The following is a 16921-nucleotide window of genomic DNA, read 5'->3' on the forward strand; positions in this document are numbered from 1 at the left end:
TGGTACTGACTGCTGAGCTACTAAAAATGTCGTGACTTCAGAAAAAAACTAACAAACTGCAGTAGGAGTTCAATATGCGCGCCGTATTTCGCAATACAGTAATGTATTTTGTACAATAGTGGTTTACTGTAAACATACAATCTAAATACAGTATAGGTACCTATCTCGATATCTACTATGTACAATACATACATAAAAACAAGGTGATAAAATTATCAAGAAACACCGCTCTAATGGATATAAAAAATAACCCAAAGTACAGTAACTGGAATACCCCACTGTGCAATCGGAATATAAAAAACTTATGAGTGTGTGCGGTGTGATTTTAATTGCAAAAAATCTTATTTTCATGTTAGCACTCCCTAATAATACCTATTCGTGTCGTTAAAGTTTTTTGTTTTTTTGTAGCTATTATCGATTGCTAACACAACCGAACATCACAATAACATTAGCTTAAAAAATCCGAGTCTCATGCCGTATAATCCGGGTTGCCCAGTATCAAGAACTTACTATAGGTAGAGGACTGGGAAGCGACTCTGCAACGGTCGACTACGTCATCACTGTCGCATACAAAATTCACTGCTGTGCTATTGCTGACTGCCTTTTTAAAAGATATCTCAGTTCCTTTCTCCTCTAAAGCACTACGTCATCACTGTCGCATACAAAATTCACTGCTGTGCTATTGCTGACTGCCTTTTTAAAAGATATCTCAGTTCCTTTCTCCTCTAAAGCTTTCTGATATTTTAACAGATCATATTGAATTTAGAAACCCAAACATGAGGGGCTAGAAATAGAAGAGAAAAGAAATATGCTGAGAAAACTGACAAAAACCGTAAAAAACGCGCATCTGTCACCATGGCAGCCGCCCTCTCGTGTATGCGAGAGTGATGACGTCAAACGGTAGGTTACCAGTCCTCCTCACACTATAGTAAGTACTTGCCAGTATCTAAATTGCAGCCCGTTTAACTGTACTTGGGCATTCAAAGTACTAGTTATTTGTAAATGGTGCCACCGCGCCCTTTGATTGAACCACGCCACTACCTCGCAGCGATAAAAACCCCAATGCAACTTCCGTCATATTGTGAACCAATATAATTCCCCTGCATTTTATAACCAATTGATCGCTTCCATAAGCCTAACATCCGAATGTCAACTCATAACCGGAATACACATCATCGCGCGGGAATATTCGCTACCGCGTTAAACAACCCATGTCGATATTATTTCAACATCAAAATCAATGGTAACATATGGGCCCAGTTGCACTGACACAGGTTACATAAATGAGCAATATCCTGCACAATGGGAACACTAGCAGTGGAACGACGTCAGCTGTAGTAACTGCACCGATTATCCCGTGTCGGTCAATGTTCTTCCATCCCATCTGCATATCATGCATTTCGATCCGGCAGTGGTCGGAGGTAATCGTTACTCTTGTTGTCGGAGATGTGGAAATTAGGCACTCGTTTTTCCGCGGACACCACACCAAGCTCCGGATAGAATGATGAATATAACACATGCATCTTACCGGCAATGATTCGTACATCTGCATCACGTGTCTTCCCGTGTCGTAGCCCGGTTCTCTCTCTTTCTCTCTCCCCTCACAGCTGCGTGTTCTGCCGGTTTGTATCGGATTTCTTTGTACGCCAACTAGAGGCGCGCGCTATATAAAAACTTAGTCAATGTCGCACTACTTAGATGATCGGCAACATCAGTTTAAGAACCACTGTCGAGTCCTGTCAATGGAATTAAAGTGAAATGGAGCGAAGAGGACTATCTCCTCCGTTCTCCATCGTGGAGTGTTGATGATCCCCAGTGCAATAAGGAGATTGAAAAAGTTAGCCCCTGTGATATTATGTTTGTTCCTTCAGACAAAGCGCCATCGGCAACACTGACTCGGCCATATCCCGTGCAGCCGCATCCGCGCTGACGATGCCGAAGCGGACTAATCCACACTAATCACAAACCGTTGTTTCCGGTGCGCATCTGTATGGTGTATGCATTCGCTCATTACATTCATCCATCATCAGCACACCGGATTGTTCTTTTGTCATCTTCCGCATGGCGGGCATGTTATCGCATTCACCTGAGCCGTTATTTGTTTCCGTTGCCGATCATCGCATTAATTGGACACATCACAATGCATCATCGCCAATGTCCCTGAATAATAATACAACCGACACAGTCGTTGAATCATCGTTTTTGATATCCTTTCTATTGGGGACGTTATATGCGCTGAATATAATTATCTCGTTTTTGGGTAACGCCATGGTGATTATTGCGGTGACCACGACGCACAAGTTGAAAACCATTACAAACTATCTTCTAATGTCGCTGGCGGTAGCTGATTTGACGGTCACGGTAGGTGGTTTGCGGTAGCGATGCAGTGAAGCGTATACATGTGGCGGTATACAGAGAACGGGAAGCCCGGCGCAATCCCATTTCAAGAACGAGCTCATTTCACGAATCAGTAATTTAATCGGGCATTAAGGATTAGCTAGGGAACTTCTCAGTATTCCTGTGGCTTTCCCAAAAGACCCTCCAGCGAAATTTGACGACTTTAGCATACATTCCAGACACGGAACGTTTGTAGTTATTATCCACGTGAAATTTCCGGTCTCAGCATAAGTGCAATAATAGCGCATTTGTCTAAACCGATAAGCAAGCAGAGCGTAATCCGCCGCTAGTATCTAAACGGATTTCCTGCATTATCGTACTGAAAACTCCAAAGTATTCCTCGAAATTTTAAGATTTTTCAGCTGATCACTTTGGATATTTAATTGGAAACAACAAATTAGACTGTATGCACATTGTTCCTGCTGATAAAAACGCATAATTAAAACGTTGGCCCAGTATTCGCTTCCAGGAATTTTCGGTACTATACACTGAAGTTGTATGCAGGTTTGATCTTAATTAATAAGTTTTGGGTATACTTTTCGGACCGTAACAACCTTTAACTACCACTTTACAATTGAATTAGCCATCAAAGTTTCCGTGGTGAGAGTAGATTATCTATCGCACACTCTTTACGCTGCAGAATTATAAAATATGCATGGTGCAGATTATCGAAGTACGAGTACAAATCGCTGGAACGTCGAGTTTTATGCGATTCAGTATTTGGCACTAATGCGCCTCTCAGAATCAAATTAATCTCACGTAGAGGTTACAGCTACTTCACCCTAATGTCCCTTTAGGAGTTTCCCCCAGATCTCCACGAAGGGCTTAGCATTTCCATTACTATTATGACTTTTGTGTGACCTTTGTAATGGTAAACATCGCCCACCCGGTCGAGTGCTTAATTTACGGAGTACTAATACCCTAAATGCGACTGTTGACAATCCCGTTAAAGAACAATAATTTTTACGGTAGTTTCTTGACAAAACTTTACGAAATGCGGTACGCCGGGCAACAATGCAATTTAGAAAACCTGAAAGTCTCTGACAAACAAATTTTTGAAAGCAGAAATATTACACTTCAGGTCAAGAAAAAAAAGTAGGGAATGTAGTCAAGTCGTGATATCTTTTCTACCGATACTCGTAACACTAGTTTATTCTGGAAGCATTGTAGACGAAACGTGGTCGCGTCACGCTTGCTGCTGTGTCAATCGCCTCACCTGACTTTTGAGTTGACGGAATCTATAATTTTCTTGCAGGTCCTTGTGATGCCCTACGCACTTGGTGAGTTTACCAGAAGAAATACTGAAAATTAGCTTGTCCTTAAGCACTGTTCACGAAAAAAGAGTGCACTATACTGCAAGTGCATTATGTCTGTACATAATATATACACTCTATCGAGCACTTATGCCAATCATCGCTAGCATTATATCGCAGGATACCTCACAAGTCAATGAAACAAATTTATGGCGCAAAATTGCCGGCATGTTATATATGTATGAAGAATTTGCTAATAACTTTAATGGCTTGTGATTGTAGTATACGATATTGTCGGCACATGGCATTTCGGGCAAACATTTTGTCTATTCTGGATGAGCTGGGATGTGATGTGCTGCACCGCCAGTTTGCAGCATTTATGCGCTGTCTCGGTAGACCGTTACTTGGCGATTCATGATCCGCTGCATTACTACGAACGTATGTCCAGTCGCAAAGCCGTGGTAATTGTGATTGTTATATGGATAAACAGCAGCTGCATTTCCTTTATGCCCATCTTCATGGGCTGGTACCGGAAACTTAATCACGAAACACCCGTTGGACAATGTTTCCTGAACATAAACATGACATACGCTGTAATATCCGCCACTGTCTCCTTTTACATTCCCTTCATTATTATGGCCATTTGTTATCTGAAGATCCTGTCGATTGCTCTCCAACAAGCTAAAGAAATCCAAAAAATTCAGCGTACTGTCCAATTACAGACATTCGAAGACAGTCAGTGTTTAACCAACAAGTCCAAATCACTGGCTAGTGAGCGGAAAGCAATTAGGACACTAGGAATTATTTTTGGCATGTTCTATCTGTGCTGGCAACCATTTTTTATCATCTACTGGATCTACGCCTTCGCGGCCAATCCGGATATTCCCAACTGGATCCGGTCGACTATTACGTGGTAAGAAAGTCTAAAATCTAATTTAATATTGCCTTACGGAAATGCATGCGTATATCAGCGTTTTCCATTTCACAGCTGCAACGTAACGTCTGTCCGTATCGCATCACAATGTTTCATTAATTATAGACACATCCACTGTATTAATGCACAGAGTAGGTGTTGCGTACGTATAAGGTGCGTATGCCTAATCACAATATTGACCAAAGGAATTATCTTGCGGCGGAAATTACTGTTGCCCTGCGCAGGATGCCTAACCTTTAAATGTATAATTCAATGGCTTTTTGCAGCATCCGTTCATTAAAATTTAATTATTTTTCGCTACTTATCTGTGTTATGTAGAGAAACTGAACGCTCCTATGTGTAGATGCGTGTGTCCTGTGAACAGCGTAAACTAGGAGTTAAATATAATGTGCACGTAATAAAGTCGTTTCGTGTACAAAGCTGTCAGCAATACATTATTAATCGTCATTGGATAATCCCCGATGATCTGGTTTTCAATTATCGCCATTCAAGACAAATTATTTCGATAAGCGTGCGTCATATATAGTGCACCAAGTTTTTGTACTCACAATTAATGGCCTAATTTACAAAAAAGGGCAAAGATACTTTTGCTGACCAGCTTTATATCAAATTGACAATTTTTGTTTATCTGTGATTCGTAATATAACTTAGTTACTTTAAGATATCTTTATTTTTTTGGCTAAAATTGTTTTAGGCTGGGTTACATTAATTCCGCCATGAATCCGCTAATCTACGCACTAAATCCGGATTTTCGCGCCGCGTATAAGCGCATCATTAAGTCGGCACTCCGGAAATGCGGCATTTGTTTGGAGGATAATGCCGGAACAATAAGGTATGGCTCGACCACGATGTACAACGTCGGAAGTGATACGACGAATACACTGACAATCGGCGATACCGCCAGCGCGGCATTGGAGAGGATCGGATCGAGAAAACATACCGCACGCAACTACGCCAGCCTGGGAGAGACTCCGATGAGCCAATTAAATGGCTTGCATACTTCCGACCGATTGATTGATGAAACCTCAACAAATCTGACTTCTAAGCCGTCGTAAACAGAAAATTACTTAGCCATTTATGTTCGGCCTAACTGCGTGGCGCGACACACACTATCAAAACTACTCCACAACCGTGGCAATGGTTTCCGTGTATCATTCAGCAAATAGGCATTTTTGCCAGCTCAAGGGGCGTATTCAGATTGTGCCACGCCAAATTAAGCTGCCTGTTAATTCCGTGTTTTCAGTCCCTCCAAATGAACATTACATGCCACCAAAACGTACGTGTAAGTGCGTCTTTGGTAATCAGCCAATTCTTTTTTGTAATTAAGCTCGTATTTTTGGGCCTATCAACCCCTGTGCACACGTCAGTCCATTTGCGCAATGGCGCAAGTGGGAATATTTATTTCTGATTAAAAATCACTGCGAACCAATGAACGCATCCGTAAATCGTCGGACACTTATCCGAACAGAAATCAGCTAAAAGCAGACATGTGTCAAAACTTGAGAAGCAAAAACTCGGAGACATCGGCAACAAGATGTGATGTGTGTTGGTGTTGAGACTAATGCTTCGTTCGAAACATGTTAAGTCACCAAAGGGCGTTGACGAACAGGACGCAGCCATTTATATTCCAGCCCAAAGTAATTTAATGACTATCTCCATGTAGTCCAAGACTCTTTCTTTCCACGATCGAACGAAAAGCAGAAAAACCGGCAGGATATTTTCTAATCGAGCTAATTCAACTATAAAACTAGACGCTGATAAATCGTACATGTGTAAAGCTGCCTAGCCTAAATTAAAAAAGATCTCTTTATTATTTGGGTAATTATTCGTTATGAAATATTCGCAGTTGTCAGGTTCATTCCCGAAACAGCACAGATGCTTTGCTTCCTTTGCGCATGCTAATAAATTTTCTGGTAAGTAACTGGGTCGTACTGCCTGCCGCAGCTTAAGGTCATCCTACCGGAAGTGCCGACTACCGGAAGAGAACAATGCACCGGCAGATGCATGCATAGTTACCCGGTTCTATTCGAGAAAAAAGCGCCCATGTCTTCTTCATCCAAAAGATGTCCTTTGGATGGTTGTTTTTTGAGTTTCAAAAAGCCATAATATAGTTTCGTAGACCATGTATATTAGACGTCTAAATGTACATAAAAAGGGGCTCCATAAGTATACTGAAACATGCCGTTCTAAAGACGCAGTGTTGTGCTCCGACGATGTCTAAAGCACGTCAAAAAATTGCTTGCCGTAGAACCGGGTTATGCAATGGACGGTATCGATGTCGGGATATTTTAGAATTCTCGCGCATTGAATATTAATGCATAAGTTTTTTATTTGCACCGTGCAGGATCTTGTATACATACTTAAAAGTGTAAAAACGATGATCAAGTGAACACTTCGCATTGGAGTTTGGGAGCGCACCACACGTTGGCCGAGCACCAGTGTTGCAGGATGCAGCATTTATCCATGGACGCAGTGCAGAGCAAATAGACTGACCCGTTTGGGACGTCTTTATTAATTCTTCACCCTGAATAGCATCAATTTCCGCTTGTAAGTTCGTCCCGTTGAGGATACAGCGTTTTCACAGTTTCCTGCGCATAATATCGACCTGTTTCTGGTGCAGTATACGTGTACGTATAATAATCGTCATACGGCAAGAATATACCAAACCGGCGTTAACGGGACTTTCATTTCGTAATGCGATAGAGATAAGGACGCAAAGTAGCATTCATGGGGACTCAAGCGCGTCGCTTTTCATCATGTCAAAATTGGCTCCGTCGAAAAGGACCCCAGCGAATGAATACATCCACAGCCAACTGCTGGCTCTTTGAGGTGCAATTACACTGTAAAGTAGTTGCCACACTATCCCACACGGTATCGATCCGGCTAACAGCCGGCATCAGCAGGGAGACGGCAGATATCACTACTGTATTCAATACTCTATCAAACACCCATTTCGATTTGAAAATTGCCAGTTGGGCGAGTGGCAAATTAATTCACCTGCTTAATATTTAAGCTCCGTGTTATCAATCAGGCAAATTATATGTGGAGCATTCCGCCTTTGGAATTGTTGCGCTAATTCCGCGCAGCAGTTGATATGCTGTACATATCGGATTACCAACACCATTATAATCACGGCAAAAAGTGCTGTAATATGTGCTGCGTAATGTACGCTACGAGGTATCAAACACAACATTTCTTTAATGCAGTTTTGCGGCTGCTCCATCTATTAAAAGTAATGATAACAAAAATAGCCATTCCATGCGGTTTACGAGGTAATAAAATTTAAATTACAATGGCGCGAATAAACTTCTGAAGGCAGAAAATCTGCACGTTCAGATTGAACGGAAACTTCAATAATAATTATTAATTTTGCCACATATTTTTCTAATGATTGACGGAATTAGGTTACAACTAAACTATACACCGCAGTAAGTAATCCGATCACCGACACGCTTTATCTAAGGACTCTTCCGCGACGGATGTTGCGACCAAACTGATGATCCATATTTATATCCTTAACTGTACTCTAATTCAATTTGCACCATGCAAACTGAATTAAAGGTCATTAAATTCCAAGTCAAATACAAATTATTGCCGTTTAAAATTCAGCTGAATTTATTTATTTGATCATAAATGCAGTTGATGTATACAGCACAAGGATTCACAGATGAATAAGTATCATATTCACTCGAATTCCCTTTGCATGAATGTTTTATTGCGTGCGCGGTGCGGTTCAAGTGATACTCTCCGTGCAGGAACACTCCACCACTGGATTCTTGAGAAAAAGAAAACTCTTGTTTATACTTTTTGCTGAGAAGGCTGTGATGCCAGACTCAGAGTGCAACCAGCCTCCTTCCCCAGTTTCGCTATTATACTCTATTGGGTGCATCCCACAAAAAGCCAAGTAATCCCCGAATGTCCGCCTCACAATAGTCCGTCATTTATTCGGGGCTTAAGCAGCGTAATGTGGCACGGATAATTTCATTTACCTAGTGGACTAGTTGAGCAGATTACCCAGGAGACCCCATCGACAGCTGACCACAAAATAGGGAGAGGCAATTATGTAGGCTACTCCCAGGGTGCACATTATAGCGAGGTGCTTTTACCCGGCGAACTTGTCCTGACGGGCGTCATTATCTTAGCGGGATCGCGCCGTTCCGTCCAAGTGAGCAATCAGGAAATCCTTCTGGGTTCCTTTCAGTCAGAACCTTACTTCATATTTTATTAAGAATAAGTAGCTCATCAGCGGCTCATAAGCTTATCGGCTGCAACAAGTACCAAAGCGGCATTAAACATAAAATCAGGTAACGTGCCACCTTCACTACTGCGTTTCTAATGGAGGATAATAAAAGTGAAGTGCAAAACCGGAAACATTATACAGCCCTGCTACGCCAAGTTCGGACACTTTTGAAAATAAATTATAAAATATCCGATTTCCCGTCTTGTGTCGCTTTTTCAACTTTTCTAGTGTAACTTTTTATTGTAAATCTGGCAATATCAAATTCGGAATCTTCCGATCTGTCAGTGAGGAAACAGGGGCAAATTAAGGGGTTGGGGTACGGGTCATTACTGGGCTGCTTATATCGCCAGCTCTCGTAAAATCCCCAGTCAGTAGTTTTGTGCGAACATTATCGAAACCTTTTCAGTGACCGACAAGGTCTCTAGCACGGGCTAACAAAAGAGCCCTACGTGATCGGTGCGCCAGGTGAGCTCGAAGGAAGATCTGTCACCCATATACTTGTATGTTAAAAGGTACCTACCGAAGACAGTGGTTGCCTAGTGCGTTGATCGCTTTTGGGAAGATGTTAGTGCTTAAACAGATGTTAGAAATGGACCGTTAGTAAATCGCAATACCACCTGGAAAGTTCAATTTTCCAGAATTTTTAAACTATTATCGATTGAACATGGTGATTTTCTCGTAAGCAGTGCGTTTTTTTTGAAAAAAGTCCAAGTAAAACTTTTGCTCCCAGTCCCGGCATGGTAGCTTCTTGCATAGAAACATAATTTAAAAAGTTGCTGTTGATTGTAATCTATCATAAAAAAAATAAATAAGAAGTTTAGATATTAATGGTCGTATATGAGAAATATTTGTTACTGTCCGAACTTGGCGTAGCAGGGCTGTAATAGAACCACAAAACAGCAAAATGCAGTAAGCACACTCTTTTATCAAGTTCTCGAGCAAATGAAGTTTATTTTTAACTTCAGCTGGAAGTTATCATTGCACCTTTTGGTAGCAACCGCTCAGAAATTGATATCAAATCAGTTCAAACCCATAATTTTGTGCCACGTTTTGGGAATACAATCATGAAACTTTTGTCAATGTCAGTCACCGAGCTAAAAAATCCTCAAGGAAGGAAAGCCAGAAAACACTATATCGCTAGGGACAACGTTTTTAAAACACCAACTTGACACGGTCCCAATAGCCGTTCAATGTTCACCCAGCGATGATTTTCATCAAATAGCTTCGTCGCTTCTTTGCCGGCTTCATCCATCAGGATATCGATCCCACCAGGATGATAATCCAGATATTTCGTGATATTGTACACCTACAACAACCAATACTGTCGTTCATCAATTTAGGCCTTTAATCCGCTGTCCACGCAGTACAAAAACAACAAAGATTATCATTAAGCTACCTATCTGCATCTTCGAAAACGATATCAATGATCAATCAATAACTGCTACGAGTAGGTTAACGATGTCAACTGTGCACATTGCATGTCAGTACAAAAAAGATGCAGCAGCGTGGAATATAAATTTCAATTTTCGTTCTGTAACTACGGTTAATCCTAAAAGATAATTTAGGTATTTACCTATTTATCGAAAGATCGTAGGCAAGTCATTTATGCACAGAAATGGCATTCCATGGAAAAACCAAAACATTTTGGTGTAAGTAATAATCGTAAAAATCAATACAGTGGAAAGGATTTAAAAATAAAATCTGGCGAAATAAAACATACAGACAATTTTAAAACCAAATTACCCACTGTTTAAAATTATTCCCATAAACTACTAGTGTAATACTGATAAAATAGCAGAAAATTTAAAAAAACACAGGAGGACGAAACTCGAGTGACAGAAACAAGGTGAAACAAAAAAAAATACTTTTCCTCTGATGGCCATCCATGCATCACCCGCAGTACGATGCCTCGCCATTTCTTCCGGGGTAATCAGACGCGTCTGTGAATTGCCAGCACCTCCCGTCATATCCTCCCCCGATTTCATTCGCTCGACCCAGTGCGCCAAGGAATGTCCGGGTTTCAGCTGCACCTTCCGCGCTCCTTTCTTCGGCTTTATTTTCTTATCCGGCTCCACCTTAACGACCGATAATTAGCAGGCTCGGTGGTGATATGCAGTGCTAAATGCGGTAAGCATTGTCGTGCATGTAACAGTACCTGCCTGTGGAGGCGGACCCAAGTGAACAACCTCGTACTGGCTGGTCGAGGAAGGACTCGCGTACACTGCATCCTGCGAATCTGCGCCAACCACAACAGGCACCGTCGCTGCTGAATGTGTCGTCGGTGGATTCATCGTTGGTCCACTTCGGGAAGAATTCAAAGGAGCGAATGGATCCGATGTCCGACGAAGTGGCGCCTCCGAAATACGCGAACTGTGCGCGCTCACATATCCTAGCGCGGATTTAATCCACTTCCACATCGATAATCATGCCTGGAAAGTGCTGCAAAATCTGTGAATATGTCTAATCCTGCAATCAATAAACTCCGCTTAGGTCGAAGAAACTGTGAGGCAGAAAATATCAGTTTAACTATCTGGAGAAACGTACACACTACACAGTAATAAGAGCTCTTTTAATTGCTGCATTAGTTTTATAGCAGCAAGTTGCCAACTTGCCAGCAAGTGACTGCAGACATGTCTGAAGTGCAGTCTTTGCACTCTGTAGTCGCTAGCTAGCCAGCCAGTGTAAAGGTAAAAAGGCAGTAAAAGCAAAGCCAGCAGTCAGGTGCTGCAAGTTTTAGTATTTTAAAATTACACAAAAAACTACAGTACTTACTAACTATTGTTACTCTGTTAAAGTACGAGTATGTACAATAATAGTAAATTTTACTATTATTGTACATACTTTAACAGAGTAAAGTAAACTCATCTTCGAGAAATCGCGGCATAATTTTGTCAACGTTTACTACTTTGACTGATATACTCGCACAAGAACGAGGCGAATTCATGCGATGTCAGGCATCAACGTTGCCGTAAAAGTGTACTTACGACTTACGAGTAATACAAAGTAATTAACCACATAAAAATCGTAAAAACTTAAAAGCTCAGCTGTAAAGAATTCTCATTTTCCATTTTCGCCGAAAAGCGGTAATTATATTTATAACAATACAATACGAACATCCAGAGTTGTACCTCCTGGGAACTGCTTAAAATAAAATTTAAAAACTTTAATTGCAGTTCTTTGGCCATACATCCACTGCATCGGTTTAAAACGCATTTCACATACCATAATTATACATTTTCACTTTCTTCATAATGCTTAAAAGCCTATAGATTGTAAACATCGAAAAATTTCATCGTTGAACAAGATCAAGTTTCTCTCATATACATACACTTAAGGAGAAGTACATCAACGATTTAAAAACAACAAAGAATGCTAGAAACCGAGATTCTCTTTCAAACGATAATAAGGCAAAAGGTGCAATATTTAAACCACGGTAAACCACCCGTATCTCCCGTCACAGGAAAAACGATGATGCGATCTGCCTCATCAATGTAGCCTAAAACTGTAAATAAAAAGTTAACCCTAATATCCTTTCGCATCGTACAGAGAGCATTCAGTTAATCCCTTTATTACCTTGCGTTTCGGTGAAAATATTTTACCAGATGAGCTACCAAAGGTCAATTCGCGCTTTACGCTGTCACATCCACGGTTCTGCATAATAAAAATATCACAAATCAGGAACTGGTACTTCAAACAGAGTTGGTGCTTTTCAGAACTGGTGCTTTTTATATGCACATTTTGCAGTGTAAGAACTCACCGAACGGTTAAGGTTCTCGTTCTACCAGGCACATCCGGCAAACAAACATGTTAGACACAATCGATGATATATTATTGTTTCAAATAATGGGAACAGTCAGAAATCTTACTTCAGTTTTCAACCGCTTGGACAATGGCGTGCCCTTTCCTTCCTTCCGTTTGGCTGCACTGGCACTGTTCATACGAGCCACCTTTTCCGCAGCAACAACAACTTTTTCTTTGGCCAAAAACTCGTCCAACGTCATGGTACCGATCAGAAACGACTTCTTAGTAGAATCTTCTTTCTTCTTTATAGCAGCGCGGAGCTCCGCCACGTTCTACTCAAACACGAATAAGCATTCGTAAGCACATACCGTTTTCAACGAAACACAAATACTTTGTATAAAAAGATGCAAAACAGATACTGTTGGCCAATTATGCTATTACAACCGAAAATTACAGAAGGATGCATATTTCCAGTTATTTACCTTTTCCAACTGCTTAAGCACTTTCTTCTTTTCGGCTTGCGTTTTCAGCAGAATGCCACCACGGTTCTGCATTACGACAGGATCTCTTTCCCGCTCCTATAAATTAACGAAGCCACTGAGGAAAGGGTGATACACATTCTTACGATCATCAAAGAGGCCAAAGGTGAACCCAAGTGGGTGTGGAGGAAAACTCAGTGAAATCGAGCCATTATATGCAAAACGGTATCTCAATTACCAAAGTAGATAATAACCATTTCTGCGTATTTCAGTTTACCTCAAGCTGAACTTTATTCATCGTCAGTTCTTTTCTTTCCTCTATCAAGTCAAAAATCTGTCGATGATCGTCGAAAAAGTCTTCCAGTTGCTTCCGCATTTCCTCGTGAACGCGAAGCGTATCTTCCGAGAATTCCACTAATACCACACACTAAATTGCTGAGATTCTAACCACAATAAAGCAAAATACAGAATCAAAGAGGTACCGGAAAATAAAGCCGGAAAATCTCGCTCTTCCGCAGGAATATGCATTACTTCCCACAACTGTTTGATCCGTTCGCGATGTTTTCCGATCATATTCTCCATCTGCGCAGCAACTTCGCGCTCCATTCGTAGCACTTCATTTCGCAGCTACGAGCAAAGTACTACTTAATGTTTTCTTAGCTGATTTAAGTGCATATTACAAGTACAGTATTTCATTAAAACAGGAAAACCGTTGCGGCTACGCAAAAAATTGTAGGAAACCTGACCATGAGTGATAAATTAAAACTGAAGAACACTTTCCAATTAACACCTATCCATGATATTCAAATTTATTGACAATAAAATTCAAGTTATTTTACGTTTATATACGTAATTTGTACTGCCTGTTACCTTTCCCACAAGATCGGGGTCGAATAAGCGGTGGATAATATCTGGACTTTGTACAGAAACATCAGACTGGACCTCCATACGCTTTGACAAATATATGATGCGGTCCAACAGCGACTGTCCAAGCTCTTCAGCAGCTTGCTTTTTCTCTACCATCTGGTGCGAAAAATGCAAGTTAATGTACAAAGATTGTATGTACGACGATAATTTTCTCACATGTGCAGATTTGGGCTGAGTTTGCTATTCAAATTTTATGTCGCACCTCTTTTTCCAAGGATTCCGTAAGGGCCATATTGTGTCCAGTAATGTCGCTGAAGTCCACATGCGATATGTCCAATTTCAAATCCTTTGCAATTGTCGTTATACGTGCTCGTCTAGCGGCCATGATACTCTTACGGTCATTCTGCACCAAAACATGACCGTACTTACTGAATTACCAAAGCAAGAAATCCCCCAAAAACAGATTCTTACCGAAACGGTTAAATGGGAGTCGTTGACCGCCGCCAGTCGGTCAAGAACATCCAAACGGTACCGTAAAGTAGGATCTGGAATGTGAAAACTTTCCACGCCCAATGAAGTAACATAACTGTGATTTTCGTCCTGGAAACAAGAAAATAAAAGAATTTTACGAATAATACCAATATAACTCCGCGGGAACAGTAAATCAGTAAGCTATCTTTTACACTTTGATTCTCTGCTAAAAGCATATCAGGGTAATCAGGCTATTAAAATAGGGATGTCCGCGCATATGCGCAGTCCATCATCCAGTACATTTCCGCACAGACTATTCAACGACCTGTTCCAAGACTCATATCTCATGAGAAGTAGAGAACAGAATAGAGAAACCAGCATCAAAATAAGTTTTCTTACGTGGGGCTTTAACCGCATCAGCTTCTTTAGTTATGCGAAAAAATTGGATGTTCACAACAGTATACTGTGGCGTACCAGCTCTTTTCTTAAGAATAAGTTTTAGCTTGCACGCTTCCCTAATCCAAAGCATGAGAAGTAACCGTACTAAAAGTAAAAAAATCCCTGCAGTAAAAAATAAAAAACAACTGCGAAATAGACCATCACCAATAACATTACGGTAACATACCAGCAGTCTTTCCAGCATTTTTCGGCGGTTTTCCTTCAACGTAAGCAAAGGCTGAAGACGCTCTTCGCGATAGTACTTCTCCAACTCGAACAGTTTCATTTCTCCCGTTTTCTGCAACAGTACAACTACAACATGTAGAAAGCAGCCATCTTTTCAGCGAAACATGACTACGTATAACAGTTCATAATTTTTTCGGCCATGCTGGTACAACCCAGCAGTTTAACATGTACAAAAATGAAATCAAAAACGTGTAAACAGTTCGCGCCAATGTTGCACCCGTTCAGAAATTCCTAACATCATCACTACCTCGTCGTTCCGATCGCTTGTAACTCCTAAACGATGTTCCAGATTAATCAGTTCATTTTTTGAATTGTCGATGGAATTCTGCAAAGCCGTGTGGTACTCCTGTTGAGCTTGAAGTCCATAGCTGAGCACCGACAAAGTCGACGTATGAAACGCCTTCCGGAACATGTCGAAACGACTGCGAAGATCGTCTTCCGATAAGCCAATTCCATCCCAGCACTCTTCGATCTTTGTAATAATGTTCTCTTCCTCAGTGTTCAAACGGAACATATCTCTATAAAACAAAGGGAAAATCCAGAGTCAACGACATTCCATCCGCTTCCGCACAACAGTCACATGTGGATTTTCATGTAAGTAAATTACTGTAAATTATTTAAATAATTATAGTGATATTTAGTTATTATTTACTCGTACTTATTTATAAATACGTTTTATAACTTTTATGCATGCAATTCCGACAACACTGCATGCCCATAATGTCCACAGTGACAATTATTTCCACAGTGTCCACGGGCTCATTATTTATTAATTATACTAATCAGGGTGACTAATTTCAAAATTTTTTGCTACCAATCAAAACAAGTTCTCTACCAAGTCAGCATTCTGGAGTCTCGAACTCTCCCCTCTTCAGCCCTCGGCTGCAAATTTTTCAAACTTTACCATGCACGCAAGTATCTGGTATTTTTCCATCGATAAATATTGGACAACAGATACGGTCGACAGATACGACTGATACTGTTTGCGAACTTGGTAAAGTATGGGCGAGCAGGAACTATTACAGTAATCGTAACTAACCTCAGATTTTCATTTTGCTCGTTCAAGTCGTCAGTCGATCCCGAGATCCGCTCACTCATTTTGACGTAAGACTCAAATCCTTATTATGCTCACAGTTCATCACAAAACGATATTATACAGTTTTTGCTAATGAAATATGGTTCAAAATAAAGTTTAATAACTGAATAATCAAAGTTATGACTTCGTGAGATTTCAAGGTTTCAAGTGATTGCAAAAACATCCAAGTTCACACGACAAAATTAATTTTACTACTTACTCGTAGACCGTACCAGGGTATTTGTAGCGTTGGAAAATTCAACGGACATAAAAGCTTACGCGAATTCTATACGGGCAAGTTTATCCGCTACGCCGAGTATTAATTTAAGCCACTGGCCAAAATACATGAGCCAACAAACAGAGAAATCATCGGAAAGTTCGTCTTTATAAACGCCACCCCAGGCGGTGGGTACGGGTTAAATCCTACCGCCTACGGTTACCCTATGCTTTGCTGATGTGCATGATCATTACTCGCAAAGTCTTTTCCTGTTCCAACTTCTAATTGTAGGCTGCAGCAGCTTGGAAGTTGAAACAGAAATGTGGATTATTGTGGTGTACCGATGTTGAAAAAATGTCGGATTAAAAGTAAGTAAACAGAGCTTTTAAACTCCATGGGTTACAAATTTGTATTCCAGCTAGCGGATGCCACTATTTACCAAAATATTTCTGAAGTTTATACTTCAGACTTCAGAGTCCTATCGTTCGCAACTTCGCAGACTCAAGAAGAAAAGAACATAGTCACCGGCCCGTCGAAATGTCAAGCAATAACTTGCCAACTAA

General features: G+C 40.8%; 3 protein-coding genes across 6 annotated transcripts; 1 reads left to right on the forward strand and 2 right to left on the reverse strand.

The window, feature by feature from the left end:
* Positions 1-1420: 1420 nt before the first annotated feature.
* On the forward strand, positions 1421-6000 carry LOC129590797 (beta-2 adrenergic receptor-like). Its single transcript, XM_055486178.1, has 4 exons — positions 1421-2361; positions 3653-3677; positions 3933-4563; positions 5279-6000. Exons 1-4 carry the CDS (start codon positions 2062-2064, stop codon positions 5637-5639), a joined length of 1317 nt encoding a protein of 438 aa, XP_055342153.1. The 5' UTR covers positions 1421-2061; the 3' UTR covers positions 5640-6000.
* A 3498-nt stretch (positions 6001-9498) lies between these two features.
* On the reverse strand, positions 9499-11679 carry LOC129590811 (cytochrome b5 reductase 4-like). 2 transcript variants are annotated; one of them, XM_055486203.1, is made up of 3 exons: positions 10980-11191; positions 10690-10899; positions 9499-10130 (listed from the first exon to the last, which is right to left on the reverse strand). In XM_055486203.1, exons 1-3 carry the CDS (start codon positions 11049-11051, stop codon positions 9954-9956), a joined length of 459 nt encoding a protein of 152 aa, XP_055342178.1. In that variant the 5' UTR covers positions 11052-11191; the 3' UTR covers positions 9499-9953. The 2 variants fall into 2 exon arrangements, with proteins under 2 accessions (XP_055342178.1, XP_055342177.1); XM_055486202.1 differs by having other exon boundaries at positions 9508-10130; positions 10984-11679.
* Positions 11680-11898: 219 nt separating this feature from the next.
* On the reverse strand, positions 11899-16349 carry LOC129590821 (protein regulator of cytokinesis 1-like). 3 transcript variants are annotated; one of them, XM_055486227.1, is made up of 13 exons: positions 16106-16349; positions 15314-15584; positions 15008-15118; positions 14383-14511; positions 14174-14314; positions 13915-14067; positions 13527-13671; positions 13322-13458; positions 13048-13143; positions 12691-12897; positions 12582-12602; positions 12398-12475; positions 11899-12326 (listed from the first exon to the last, which is right to left on the reverse strand). In XM_055486227.1, the coding sequence occupies exons 1-13, from the start codon at positions 16162-16164 to the stop codon at positions 12321-12323; spliced, it is 1554 nt and encodes a 517-aa protein (XP_055342202.1). In that variant the 5' UTR covers positions 16165-16349; the 3' UTR covers positions 11899-12320. The 3 variants fall into 3 exon arrangements, with proteins under 3 accessions (XP_055342202.1, XP_055342203.1, XP_055342204.1); XM_055486228.1 differs by lacking the exon at positions 16106-16349 and adding an exon at positions 15902-15942; XM_055486229.1 differs by lacking the exon at positions 16106-16349 and adding an exon at positions 15725-15790.
* Between the last annotated feature and the right edge of the window lie 572 nt (positions 16350-16921).

This window comes from Paramacrobiotus metropolitanus, unplaced genomic scaffold (assembly GCF_019649055.1).
Source record: "Paramacrobiotus metropolitanus isolate TYO unplaced genomic scaffold, Prichtersi_v1.0 Parri_scaffold0000042, whole genome shotgun sequence".
Taxonomy (NCBI): domain Eukaryota; kingdom Metazoa; phylum Tardigrada; class Eutardigrada; order Parachela; family Macrobiotidae; genus Paramacrobiotus; species Paramacrobiotus metropolitanus.